The 14,895-nt window shown below is 40.3% G+C and overlaps 1 protein-coding gene across 19 annotated transcripts in view; it reads right to left on the reverse strand.

Moving 5' to 3' along the window:
• Positions 1–582: 582 nt before the first annotated feature.
• OTUD7A (OTU deubiquitinase 7A) overlaps positions 583–14,895 on the reverse strand; it is a 149,752-nt gene continuing 135,439 nt past the window's right edge. For 17 of the 19 annotated variants that reach the window (XM_080608063.1, XM_080608065.1, XM_080608064.1 and 14 more), the window contains 6 exons: positions 14,623–14,735; positions 12,546–12,673; positions 10,845–10,994; positions 4,433–4,547; positions 4,126–4,210; positions 583–2,211 (listed from right to left, as the gene is read on the reverse strand). In XM_080608063.1, coding sequence (XP_080464189.1) covers positions 778–2,211; positions 4,126–4,210; positions 4,433–4,547; positions 10,845–10,994; positions 12,546–12,673; positions 14,623–14,735 — 2,025 coding nt within the window. In that variant the 3' untranslated portion in view covers positions 583–777. The remainder of the gene's footprint in view (positions 2,212–4,125; positions 4,211–4,432; positions 4,548–10,844; positions 10,995–12,545; positions 12,674–14,622; positions 14,736–14,895) is intronic. The other 2 variants (XM_080608056.1, XM_080608057.1) reach the window with 2 other exon arrangements.

A 14,895-nucleotide genomic window follows, 5' to 3' on the forward strand; every position in this document is an offset into this window, starting at 1 on the left:
TTTTTTTGTTTTGTTTTTTTTAGGAAGTGAAGTCTTGCAGGTCATAATGTATTTTTTACAAAACTTGTTTAAAATATCAGTAGAAATAAAAATGGCTCAAATCTACTTTTTCATGGAAACATAGAAATAACTGGTAAGAACTTAAAATTAGGAAAAGCTACAGCCTTCATGAATTCAGAGCTTTCACTTCCAGTTTCCTAGAATCGTTCCAGACTAAAATTTCAGACTAAAGTACAAACCTTAGTATTAATGCAATATGCTGCCATATTAAAAATGTGCATTATGCAAAAAACACTATCCTCCTGAAAAAAAAAAGCTATTAAAAATTTACCTTTTACTGAGGAAAAAAATACTCTCATAATCGCTATAGAATTTCAAATGTTTACAAGGCAGATACTACCCTATTGCAACACCACATCTCCAGTATTATGACTTTCCCCTATCATACTACTACCTGAGTGATGTCAGTGTAAATTCAGGCACCATTAGTAAATTTTTGACCAAACATATACACAGCACTGACAAAGAAGTAAACAACCCTTCAGCTTACCATTTATATGTAAAAAAGACACTGACAAAATGGAAAATAATATATATATATTTTTTTATGATAAATTAATCCTATTATTTCCTCATTGCCCCGGAAAAGCGAAAAGCTAGACACTAATTTACTCATCAATCCTTTATTCTTTTTGTAAGGATTCCTTTTACTGCAATTCAACACTGTTTACTTTGTAAGTAAGAAAATGATAAAACTAAATAGTCACAGAAGAATCCTCAATGCCTGTGTCCCTTGCTTTCTCTCTCCCTGCGCTTCAACTCTTCTTTGTAGCAGTATGAACAGTAATTTTCAGTCTCAGGACGACCATAAAAGGAACAGTTATCCTTCTTACAGCGGTTCTGCTGGATGGGATATATTGGGCAAACTGTGCTTCTGCCTTGATTTTTATCATTGTTCAACCAGGTCTGAGGAGCATCCTCATCAGCATATTCTAAGCAGTCTCTAATATCGCCGGTATTGAATCCATTTGTGTATGTCTGAGACTTGTGTTCAGTAGGCATGGCATAGCTCAGTGATTCCACTGTGTTCACCGTACGGATTCCAGATATCCGGGCTGGGCTGTAGCTTTGAGAAGACAGGGATCTGTTCTGCTGGGGGTACGTGGCACAGGTTTTTAAGGTGCCAACAACTGGCTTGTAGGTATCATCTTGGAAGCTCGATGGCTTGGAGTTGACATCATGCAAATGGATGACACTTTGCCTTTGAACAGGTGGTGTATGGCTATAGTGGGCAGAGACTGGGATGGGGCCGCTTCTCTTAGCACCATTACTAGGTGAAGAAAATGACCCAGGAGTGGGACTAGTGCGATCTTTAAATTTTAAAACCAGTTGAGTTGTATGGCTTTGAGGCAAGACAGGCGATGCCCTATCCTGAGGAGATGCTTCTAACTTCTCTTTTGAATACGCTTCTGGCTCCAGTTTCTTGTTAGATGACCCATTCAGTGCAGCCTTTTTCTCAGCATCCTTTCTTTTCTGTTCCTGCTCTGCATTGAAACGCTCCTGTGCGCTGGTCAGGTAATAACCTATCATCTCCTCGTGGAACTGATGCCTATGGCTGGTCAAAAGAAGGCCAGCAAAAATAAACTTCCGTTCACCCTGCATGGCAGCTCTCAAAATATTGAGGCTGAGTTTCACATCAGTGCTGTACTTCCATGGGTCAGACTGCTTGTCGGAGAAAGATTTAGTGTTCATCTTTTCAATGGGTGAGTTGCTAGCTCTGTCAGTAGGAGATGGAGTAGTCTTTTCAGATGGAGAAGTGCTTGCAGACTGTCCAGATTCCTCTTTGCTCCCTTTTCGAGACTTAGACTTCTTCTCTTTTACTTTCTCTACGGTGTCACCATTTTTCCCATTCCCTGAATTTGCCCTGCTCATTTTGCCATGCACCAGGCCTCCAAGACCACCCATATTCTTTTTCAGTTTAATTCCCAGACTTTTACTGAGGCTTCCTATTTTATTGGCAACTGAATCCGTCCTGTTTTTGTCTTTATCCTTCCTCTGTTTGTCCTTTTCTTTTTCTTTACTGTTTTTGCCATTATTGCCATTGGAATTACTACAGATGGAATCTCGGTCCGAGTCCATTGAGTCAGCCAGAGACTGAACATCTTCCCCAGCTGAAGCTGTAGGGGATTCTGGTTGAGCCAAAGGGGCCTGCTATGGAAAATTAACTATAATTAGATACAGCAAAATCAGTTTCATATAGGGACTTGGTGCAAAAAAGACAAATCTAATATTGAGTTTGACATTGATTTTAAAAGCCTACTTTTTAATTTACACACTGACATTTCAGACTGGTTTCTTCACTTATTTGGCTGTGCTATCTATCTTGCTTGATCCTACAATCCTGGCTCATTTCAAGCACATTTGTAGAGTAGAGGTCAGTCAGCCAGACGTTCTGTGAAAATCAGCGTCTGAATAATGGAGAGAGGCAAGTTAGTGCTCCTGTCAAGGGGTCTGCAGCTCAGCTTCCCTGGTTGCATTGACTAGCTGAGCGGCTGGCCAGTGTACAGGGCCCAGCCACTGCACTGGAAGCATCCTCAATACTTGCTGCCTCTCAGCCAGGTGGGAGACAGCCTAGAAAGAAACTGATACCACTGTGATGGGAAGGAAGTGAGGTTCTGCCGAAAGCTGCAAGGGGGATGCAGCACACAAACCTGTCTGCAGTAACATTTCAAAATTCACAGTGTTCACAAAACAACTTATTTAAATTAACGTTCAGGTTCCTGTGCATGAAAATTGAAGTTACAATGCCTCAGAGCTAAACAACTTGCCTGACATGTTAACTATTAAACTTAAGCAAATGCACTGAAGAATACAATGAAATGTCTGTTTGTTCTATATCTACTATTTGTTCTTACTGGAAATACAATGCAGATAAAACTGATGCAAGGAGTGTGAGTTCCAAGTTACATTTTAGGTAAGGTGATAGAGCATCTTTCTTGAAAATGCAGTTACAAGGATCCTAAGAACTTTAAAATTTGGCTGCATTTATTTAGTCTGCAAAACTTAGTCTTGCATTCAAACATTATGAAGCTATAATCTTCTGAAGTTAAATTCAAAACATGCATACAAAACATAATGATGTAGAATAGCTCTGGAGATGTATTTATTTCCACTACAGAAATGCACACCTGTTTCTTGTCCCTGAGTGCTTACATGTCGTTTCTTTAGAATCCCTGAGCACCTCATCAACCAGCTGGGAGCAGAGCTGTCACTTGGCAAAGGAGGAAATGAATGCTGAAGTGACTTGCCCATGCTCACGTGGCAAATCTGAAGCAGGGAGAGGTAACCCAGGTCCCACAGGTTTCAGGTTCACAGCTTACAATTACAGGACCATTTTGCCTCTCCTTTTTCTCATGTGGTAGAAACTGTAGAAAAATGGATTTTTTCCCTTCCTGCAGCTTGTTAAATCCTGTCTCCTTTTGTGTTGTGTTCCTCCTTTCAAATACCATCTGTGTAGGCTGTCTAAATCACCTCCATCCTCTCCTAGCAACCTTTTGCCTCTAGACTAACCCCTCAATCTATTCAATATAATTTGCAGAGAAATTTGCAGCTGACAAGGTGCCAGCTGGGCACAGTTCTAAAGCAGTTTTCTGAAAGAACCAGGCTCTAGTTCAGTGCCAGTCTGTGGCCCTTTGTCAGCCACTCTAAACTGGGAGCTGTCCAGGGGTCCAAATCTGTTCTCAAAAACAGAAAGGAGAAGGGACTGGTGACCTAACAGTGGCACCAGGAGAGCAAGCCAAAGTTCTGAGAAATCTGCTGAGAGAAGGTCTGTTTTAAGGTTCTTCTGAAATACTGAAATAAATAAAAGAAAGATAAAGCTAGAGAATACACTTCAGAACAGAAATACGAGTTGCAAAAATGTGCAAGTAACTGTTTTAGAAACAAAAACCTAGAAAAGCTGCAAGCCAGATGGCAGTGACAGCATGCCACAAGTGACTTGTCTCCGCTGCTAGGACACTAGGTGGTTCTAGGCAGCTGGCCAGTCCATGCAGCCTACTCCACACAACACCCTATTGTGTCTCGTTATCACTTATTTGGTTTAAATTAAGGAAAAGTTTACCTTACCCGTGTCTCAGATGGTATGCGTATCCATGTTACATTCATATAGCTGTGCAGAAGATTAAGCTTTGCCTCAAGAGACAGAATCAAACTACAGATGAAAACAGAAGGGAACAAACAGTCAAAAACACCCCAAAAGAGAAAGCAATACTTCTTCACAGGGAGAGGCCACACTGCTCAGCGTAACAGCGGCCTCCCACGCAACCAGAAGACGTGAACAAAGCCCTCTCTGTTAGCAGTTCTCTCAATACTTAGATCAGGTATGGCTCAAGACATTTTACTGCTTAATACTGAAGTTACAGAAAGGTCTTACTTGGCCAGTCTGGTGTTATCATTGTCATCTTTTCCCCACTCCCAGTCTTTCCCAGGATCGACCGCAAAGTGCAAAGGCAGTAGCTTGTGTTCAGAGTCAGTCAGGGGGATCACCGCTGAAGTAGAGAAGAAACAAATATTGGAGGGGAAGGAACAAACAAAAGACTTAGCTGTGAAAAGCACTTACAAATAAGAAGGGTAAAGAAAAAGGCCAGAAATCAAATGTGCTGCAGAATTGTCTCATCTGTATTTAGATGCTTGCGTGATAAAGAGGGGAGGGAGGGCGTAATACACTGATCGCTGCTGGCATGAAGGATAGTCACCAGTGGAGGAGGGGAGACCTCTGGGAGAACAACATTGCCATTTTGTAATGCACAATAAACATTTCCTGGAGACAAAACATTAGAACAGTACAAAGCAATAAAATGTTGAAATATTCTGCCTGGCCTGCCTCTCACACAAATGCACACACATGTTAATTATTTTGCCTTTCAAGTTAGTACCGTTTGGTTTTCCACTGTCAAAGAAATAAAGATAGCAGCATTATGTGACAAAGCAAAAAGTAGTTACAGGGCTTTTGGACTCAAACTGTGAATTAGTGTAATTGAAGAGCAAAGATCAGCATATAGATAGGCTAAGAGGTCAGTTTAAGACCTGTCTTGCGTGTGGTGTTAGGACCATTACCGCTGTTATATCCCAGCATTACTGTCTGGGTGTTTTAGCGGTTCTGTTCTCTTGCCTCTGCTATAGCTCTCTGCCTTTTGACATATCTTAATGACTCTGCTTTATACTCAGCATGCAGGGACTGCAGGCTGGTTTTACAGAGTGTCTATCATTCATCACCAATAAACTAAGAGAAAAGCATTGTCAGCTTTAATTAAAGCCAGCAATTTGCTTCTATTTCATTAGAAAACACACTTAAAGCTGTTGAGGGACTGGGGTGGATCCTCAGCACGATGCAGGTCACTGCTGTTCCTCTGACAACCAATGAAGGAATTTAATTTTCTATACCACAGGCCTTAAGGACTTTGCCTGGGTAGTCATTCCAGCCAAGCCAAGCAGCAAAGAAACAGGGAGAAATCACCCAACAGCATGGCAGTGATTACTGAAAGTTTATTGCACTTACTGGTTATATGTTGCTTACAGTATTTCCTGCATTTCAGAAAATATATGTTGTCAAAAACAAAGGCACAGTATTTTTGGTTAAGTATTGCTCCTCCCCTAGCAACATGCAGGAAATATAATCTGCATTATTGATTAACATGGTGAAGTCAGTATTAGATTCAGGCAGCTTCACAACAACTGCAGAAAATATGCTTGTTTTTCATCTTCTCTGCAGCTTGGATAACGAAGTCAAAACTCTACAAGTGTCAGGGAAACGTTGCCCCCTACTGCTTATAGTAAGTAATTTCTGAAATATTTTCCCCCTATTAACTAACTGCAAATACAGTATAGAACAGCTGGAGATTCATCAACTATAGCTGCCCGTATTCCTTTAAAATGCAAGCACAGAAGTGAATACTGTAAGGCAATTTAGCTCCAAAGGAAACTCAATGGGAATAACAGAGTCCAACTCTATACAGTGCAAAATACACTGTAAAGCACGCCGTCGAAGCACAAGAACATAAAGGTAGAGCAGGGGTGGGAATTGAATCATTTTTATTAACACTTATTGGTGTAAATCTGAGGGCTTACCCTACTGCATTCAGTGGAGTTTTTGCAGCAAAAAGGGAGAGAATAACTGAGAACACAATTAACTGATGGTGTTTCTAAAGGGAATCGGATATTCTGCCAATTAACTTAATTATACAGAGAGAAGGTACTGACTGGATTTACCAATGACCTCACAATGCAATGTATCAACAACCTAAAGGAAGAAGGCAACTAAGGAAAGCGCTGCATGGTAAGCTTACAGCCTGGCAGGGCCCTTCTGGTAGCACCTGGCCACATGGGTACAGCCTGGTAGAGAACCAGGAGCGTGATCCTGGGGCAGGTTGTGGGGCAAGCTTGGACCTAAGAACTGCCACAGAGTGTAATTGCCTCTTTGAAATGAAAACCTTTGAAAGTCAATTTGATTTTCTTTTCTGACAGCATAATACTAATTAGTTTTCATGTAGTTCAATAATTAATAATTTGCATAAACAAATTTTAAAGGAATCCTTTTTAAAGCTAGCTGTTTCTAATAGCTAAATGATGCTAAAAATACACTTTTTAAAATGCTTACTGATAATAAATTTTATTAAAACCTTAATTTCTAAGTACAAAACAAAGCTTAGATGTGATTGCCTATAAAGTGTCACTTATCTTATTTACATGTTATGACACCACAGTCTCCATCTTTGCACAGGAATTTATGTTAACTAAATTTCTCAAACTCTGAGTTGAATAGAAGCCATATACTCATTCTTATGGGTAGTTCGAGGTTGGTATGACACACTATCGTCTTCCTGCAAAAGGTATCTTCTAAAGTAATGTTGGAGTTTTAAAATTCCAAAATTTAAAATTTTAAAGTCACAGTATCACAGTATCACAGATTTCTAGGTTGGAAGAGACCTCAAGATCATCGAGTCCAACCTCCGACCTAACACTAAGTACTCCACTAAACCATATCACTAAGCTCTACATCTAAACGTCTTTTAAAGACCTCCAGGGATGGTGACTCCACCACCTCCCTGGGCAGCCCGTTCGAATGCTTAATAACCCTTTCGGTAAAGAAGTACTTCCTAACATCCAACCTAAAACTCCCCTGTCGCAACTTTCGCCCATTCCCCCTCATCCTGTCACCAGGCACATAGGAGAACAGACCAACCCCCACCTCTCTACAGCCTCCTTTAAGGTAACTGTAGAGAGCGATAAGGTCGCCCCTGAGCCTCCTCTTCTCCAGGCTGAACAATCCCAGCTCCCTCAGCCCCTCCTCGTAAGACTTGTTCTCCAGACCCCTCACCAGCTTGGTCGCCCTTCTCTGGACTCGCTCGAGCACGTCCACGTCCTTCCCGTAGCGAGGGGCCCAAAACTGAACACAGTACTCGAGGTGCGGCCTCACCAGAGCCGAGTACAGGGGCACAATCACTTCCCTAGCCCTGCTGGCCACACTGCTTCTTATGCAGGCCAGGATGCTGTTGGCCTTCTTGGCCACCTGGGCACACTGCTGGCTCATATTCAGCCGACTATCCACCAATACTCCCAGGTCCTTCTCGGCCAGGCAGCTTTCCAGCCACTCATCTCCCAGCCTGTAGCTCTGCTTGGGGTTGTTGCGCCCCAGGTGCAGGACCCGGCACTTGGCCTTGTTGAACTTCATACAGTTGGCCTCAGCCCATCGGTCCAGCCTATCCAGATCCTCCTGCAGAGCCTTCCTGCCCTCGAGCAGATCGACACACGCACTTAGCTTGGTGTCATCTGCAAACTTACTGAGGGTGCACTGGACGCCCTCATCCAGATCATCGATAAAGATATTAAAGAGGACCGGCCCCAGTACCGAGCCCTGGGGGACACCACTAGTGACCAGCCTCCAACCAGATTTGACTCCATTCACCACAACTCTCTGGGCCCGGCCATCCAGCCAGTTTCTAACCCAACGAAGCGTCCGCCAGTCCAAGCCCCGAGCAGCCAGTTTCTTGAGGAGAATGTTGTGCGGAACGGTGTCAAAAGCTTTACTGAGGTCAAGGTAAACCACATCCACAGCCTTTCCCTCATCCACCAAGCGCGTCACTTGGTCATAGAAGGAGATCAGGTTCGTCAAGCAGGACCTGCCTTTCATAAACCCATGCTGACTGGGCCTGATCGCCTGCTTGCCCTGCAAGTGCCGCGTGATGACCCTCAAGATAATCTGCTCCATGAGCTTTCCTGGCACTGAGGTCAAACTGACAGGCCTATAGTTCCCCGGGTCTGCCCTGCGGCCCTTCTTATAGATGGGCATCACATTGGCTAGCCGCCAGTCAACTGGGACCTCCCCCGATAGCCAGGACTGCCGATAAATGATGGAAAGCAGCTTGGCCAGCTCCTCCGCCAGTTCTTTCAGTACCCTCGGGTGCATCCCATCCGGCCCCATCGACTTCCGCACATCCAAGCTCCGTAGCAGGTCGCCAACCATTTCCTCATGGATAGCGAAGGCCACATCCTGCTCCCCATCCCCTTCCACCAGCTCAAGGCACTGGGTATCCAGAGAACAACCGGTATTGCCGCTAAAGACTGAGGCAAAGGCGTCATTAAGCACCTCAGCCTTTTCCTCATCCTTAGTAACTAGGTTTCCCCTCGCATCCAGTAAAGGATGGAGATTAGTCCTAGTGCTAACAGATGGGATATGTCAAAAGTAACAATGATGATTTCGCCCACGTCAGTTTTAAGACACACACTGAGGACTTCCATGCCATTCGTAAGTTTGGTGCGTTGCTTTCCATGCTGTGAAGTCACAGGGTTTCCTAGCACTCATTTTCATTGGCATGAAAATGGCATTCTTCTTCTTCTTTAAAAAAAGAACACTAAGCATTTCTCAAAACCCTAGTAAAGCAAAATGCTGATGCAGATGATGACGTACTGCTGTTAAAAACCACTGTCAGGACTCTCACACTTGTTATTGCAACCTGGCAGTGGGGAGCTGTTTCACTGCTGGCAGGCTGACAAAGGGTGGAAGTGTGGGAGGCTCTACCTTCAATGAAGCAGTCTTAGGGGAAGCTAAGAACCAGTCTTTATCTTCCATAATCAAAGCTATAAAACACCTGTACAAACAGCCTGAATATGAATATAAAAGTATTTACAGGTTTTTGATTGGATGTTAAGAGTATAAATATTATGACCCTAAGTTATGAATGACCAGGTTGTCAGAGACTTACTTCCTTTCAAGAAGTCATAGCTCTACACTCTCAGCTGCATTCTGGCAGGTCAAAATCTGGCCATGTACTGTGGCACCTGTGCCATCCTATTCTGACCCCTACTGTTGTGGCTCTCCCTTCCTCTATGCCAAAGCTGCCAAAATCTCTGTGTTGGCAAGACACAAGAAATGGGCATTATTAGAGCATCCTTGTGCCAATCTATTTCCTGTCAGAGCATTTGAAGAACAACAGTAATGCTGTGTTAGCTGTTAGCAGTCTCTAACAGCAACAAGCTTTGCAGCTGAAAGCTAAAGCATTCCCTTCATCCCAGATTTAATACCAAGTGCTTTGCTGCTCCACAGAATTGAAGCCTGTGCATTCAAGGCCCTGAAGTAAAAACGTGTAAAATCTGATCATACAAAGCAAATATATTTTGATTCAACAGACCTTGTAATTAACCACAATGAACTTATATATAAACAAAGCCAATACTTGATGTTACTGATGCTGTACTGGATATTTGGTAGCTTTTTCTCTTCTAGCACCTTTCCTTTATGACTACGAGTGCAGGAAACGCACATAGAAAGTTTCTAACCACAAGAAGAATATTTAATAGTATTTACAATATTTACTGCTAGTATTTGTGGTAGAAATCAAATACGTGACCTCGTTACCAAAGATCTTATTGTGTATCATTAACAGGAATATGTGGCTTGTAATACTAGATTTACCGCTGAATGCACTGAGCAGTAGCCTTCTTCACTGTCTTTTGTCAATCACATCACTTAGAAGATGCCACAATGACAGAAGATTACCAAAACAGAGTTTTATAGTATAATTACTGTATTATTTATAGTATAATTACTATTATGCTAATAATTTATATGTAGTTTTCCTAAGGTGTACCTAGCTAAAAGAAATCTTACTGCTGATAAAGATTATTATGGTATACAAGCTTGAGAAAAATAATTTAACATGTATTTGAAGAACACAAAAAAGGTAAGCACAATGATGTCTCTGAGAGAACAAGCCCCTGCTTATGTACAACGATGACAACAGTTTGAGTAAGCACACCTAAGTTAGCCCTAACCTAAATAGCCTGCATGCTAACAATAAAAAAAAAAAGCCATTAGAACATTAAAGCAATCTGTGAAAGCATAAATAGGCAGTAATTGAAATAACTATAGCATGACCATAATGTTCCACAAACCCTGGCAGAGATGAGTTTTTTCCTTTGTTGTTTCTTTTTTAAACAAGGACATTTCTTCTTATTTTGAACCTACATCAGGCCTTCACTGACAACACCTGGCAGCAGCATTCAATGACCAAACGCTCTGACTAGGAAAGCCATTAATATGGCCCAAATTTACTGTAGGTCTACTTTCCTGTGGACTTCCTTGTAGACAGTGATAGTTCAAGGATTATAAGTGAAGGGTTCTTGGCTCCCGGTTTAAACCACTTAGGTTTAGACTTCTAAGAATGTGTCAATAAAATTTAGTGGACATTGCTTCCTCTCTGATAGACAAATACACTTACAGGTAGATGAAAGTACTTTGTGCATTGTGTTCAATACATACTTTTGAGTTGCTGTGTTTATAAGCATACCTTGTTCTCTCTGTTGATCTTTTTGTTCCATGGAAACAAGAGCAGAGAAATGTGCCTGATCGTAGGCTAGAACAAGAGGTGAGCAATGACATCTGTTGGGTAGAACTTCAAGTGGCAAATAAATTCCTCCAAATGGTATAGGTGCAAATGCTGCAAAGAAAAATTAGATTATTATTTTAAACTATGTCAAAGAACAAACACTTATGTTAATTCTATTGTGTAACAGTTGTGCTACATCATTTTCAGAGCTCCAGGAGAACAGCAGAGTAGTGGAGAAATCAATTTGGGAAACAGTCATAACAACAGGTAAATTTTCATGATAAAACTGTCTGGAAATACACTAAGAACAATAATGAAACTATTGCACCCTCACATATATTTTCCTTAATGCAATTGTTCATTAGGAAAGATATTAAGGTCTTTTAACAAAATCTTGATTCTTAAGTGTTTGCTGCATCTCTAAGGGCAAAGCTCTCTCCTTTGAAAGATTCCACACTTGGTTTTATATAATTATGGGAAGAAACAGCACATTTGGGCAGAAAAATTCTCTCAACATGCTTGTTTCTAACCAATTATTTTTCCTTTTGCTGTGAAAATATGAACCCATATTGCTGAAGCATTTCCAAAGTGAGCATAAGGAAAAAATGTATGCAAACAACACACTGGTTTTCCTAGAGACTTTTTCTTTGAACAGGTCTGCTGTGTTCAGACTTCGGGACGGTGAATAGTATTGTCTCTGAGGTAGAAGTCTACATTTGAGTGAGTCTGTCCAAATTTGACGAGGTTATTAGTCTTTTTGAAAACCTATACTTTATACATACAACAGTTAAACTGGGATAATTTGATCATCTGGTCCATGAGGCCAGCAATGAGAAGAACATTGGGATTATTGTGAAAATCAGATTGGGTCAAGTAGAAAAAACTGAGCGAGTGGAGAAAACTGGGATAAGAAAAATTATGAGAAAGTTAAGTAATAGTGATTGACTCTGTTACAGCAGATAGCAATCATACAACCATTACTTGTAGTTCAAAATTTGAAGGAATCTGGGATTACTCAGCATTTTTCTGTACAAGTAAATTTCTGTAAACTCATTCATGTGTTTATAATTCCCTTTTACTTAGGCAACATACTATCATCAATTAGTTCATGGTAAAAAGTGAGAGATTAATCATTGCTGCTCTGCTCAGACAGCTGACCAAGTGGCTCCACATATGAATCTAACATTTGAATGCTCACATGTGTAAACTGAATAAAACATTCTGAAACTTTTGAATGAGAGACTGGCAAAGAAGTTAGTAAAAAAAAAAAAAACAACAACAACAAGATATACACCTTCAAAATTCAATTTTTCTATATCTAATTATATTAATTTATGCAGAGTTTTATGTGGAACCAAAATAACACAGCAAAATTAGAACCTTGTTAGCCTAGCCCAGTAAGAAATGTATTGTGTTCTGTAACTCCTTGGTTATTACGTTAACAGGAAGTAACTAGGATAAACAGATTTTCTGTGAGACTTATATAATTATCTTGTATTTTCTACTTTGATCTAACAGCAGTAGGTCAAATACCATTTTGCTCTTTCAGAAAAAGGCAGCAGCTACCATATAAATACTCAGATATGTTACATCTAGGTCCTTTTTTGTGTGTGAAAGCTTATGACTGCTTTAATTTACATAGGTATAATGAAAAACTCTTACCTTCTCCCCCCGAGTCTCGTAACATTGTGTCTGCAACTACAACAATAGGTCTTCTTAAAATATGGGCTAAGACAAAAACGTGGAACTCTTCTAAGCTCTCATACACTGGATCTTCTGAGTTATCAACTCTGGAAGACACAGAATTGAAATGTTAGTGAACCAACACACTGGAACAGCTATTTCCTCTGCCTTGTCATTTATATTCCTACTCTTCTGAAGCACGCATTCCAATTACTGAAACAGGTAACAGAAGAAATTGGAAAAGTAAAATATATTTTTGGAAATAGAATAACAGCAACAGAGATAATGTTTTCACTTGCAGACTCCATACGAGTTTAGTAGTTTCATCAAGTAGTTTCATCAAAATTCATTATCTTCTGATATTGTTTGGTAGCCCAGGAGGAATAACAAAAAAAAGGTAATTCTTAGTCAAACTCCTGGTGTAAGGCTATTTCCACCACAAAAAAAACCAACATCATTTCTTGTGACACCCTTGGCAGAGAGACTCTAAAATGGGAAAATAACTGTTTTTCTAGTTCCTCTAAACAAAATACAGGTGTGTTATCTTGGCAATGTAAGAAATACTGATGTCAACCTGAGTAGGACGAATGTAACTTAGACGGTTGTGAGCAGAACTTTTTTCCTTTATATTATTAGCAAAATGTAGTTTGTTTGTAAGATGGAGGTTACCTGTCTAAATAGCTGGAGATTCATTTTGCTGTCAGCCTTCCCAATGGGATGAATTACACCTACCTTTAGGCATCTGAAATGAGAAGTCTAAGCATTTCACCTTGAATACCTCTATAAATAATTTAAGAAGATAAGCACATCTGGAAGTAGGATCATTCCTTCCACTTAAGCATTTGCCCGAGGATGAGATGAAAATTTTCATTTTTCTTTACAGAATACAGAAGGAATCTAGATCAGCATGTAGTGAAGTGAGACAAGGCCAGGTGGTTTTGCCAGTGGCACTTTGTATTTCTGAAAACTCACAAGTATCTTACATGGCAGGACTGCAGGGCATGAAAGTCAAACAGTTAAGACAGCACTACAGAGAACCCTTATTTTTTTCTTTAAGTTTGCCTTCTAATGGGTCTGATCCAACTACCTCTGAAATTAATGAGTCTTTCCATTCTCTTAATCTAGCTGGCGCAGATGCACAGTACTTCAGAAAGCAGAGAGGTAGTGTTTCATTTGTAGATTAAAATAAATGGCTTACTCAGTAGTATTACAAGGGTCTAAACAGTATTAATACTCAAGCAGCTTCACAGCAAGCAAGCGATTTAAAACAAAGAGAAAAAAGTGCTATTCTTGGAAGGAATTAAAAAATTGTCATAATATCTAATGAGGACAATTTGAGCACTTGAAGAGTCTTCCACCTTTGTTGTTTTTCTTTTCAAAGTTTTTACATATGGCAAAGTTTTTACATGGCAAAAATATGGAAATGCCTTTCCACATCTAGTTCTCCAAGATAAGAGTATTAACTGGTAATATTTCTTAACTGACAATACGGTGTTTTGTGTCCAAACCAGCATAAATAGTCCTAAATTTCCAAGGAAGCCAAAAGGAGTAATTACCTGCTAAAAGAATTTGATAAAGTACACAATATTTAAGAAAAAGAAAAGACTGAGCAATCCCAATTCTATCTGAAGCATTCTACTTCCTCTATAAAAACATAATGCATCCTAACATTTAACCTTTAGTTTTAATACCAAAAATACTTGCTTTTCTTTCTGTATGTTTCAGGGTTAAGAGCATGTTGAAAGTAGAAGTGTGAAGAGTTACTTGGTAACTTGCCCCTGAAAAAGATCTCTAAAGATTTTCTATGTTTGAACCACAAAGCAAAAAAAGGATTTCTGGATGCGAATTACCCTCACATTAGCACGGTAACTATATGAGAAAACTGAATCAAATTCCAAAATATTACAATGGAAAGTTTCAATAAGGGCATTCTACCATGCCAAAAAAGCCCCAACCAGTTGAAAAAGTGGTTTGATGCTCCTATAAGCATCGTTCATTTGTACTTGTCTCCTACTGAGGACAAGAATGAAAAGATTTTGTCATACTCCAAACTTACCCACCACCAGTGCCTCCATTTTTGCTTAAATGTGTGCGAGGCTCACTTGATGCCAGCTTAAGCAGTTCATTCCACTCCCGTTCCCATTCTTCTTCTGTATACACTAAACCTGACTATGGGAGAGAACGAAACACCATTTTACTGTTATGCTGGTACAAAATCTAAGCAGAATTCTGTAGTAGCATTTGCAACCAACTTTTTCAAGCTTCATACATGATACAATTTATTATCTTGGGCCATTAACTGTTCAACATTTCTATTCAGGCAGAAAGA

This window comes from Anser brachyrhynchus (assembly GCF_964034855.1).
Source record: "Anser brachyrhynchus genome assembly, chromosome: 11".
NCBI lineage: Eukaryota > Metazoa > Chordata > Aves > Anseriformes > Anatidae > Anser > Anser brachyrhynchus.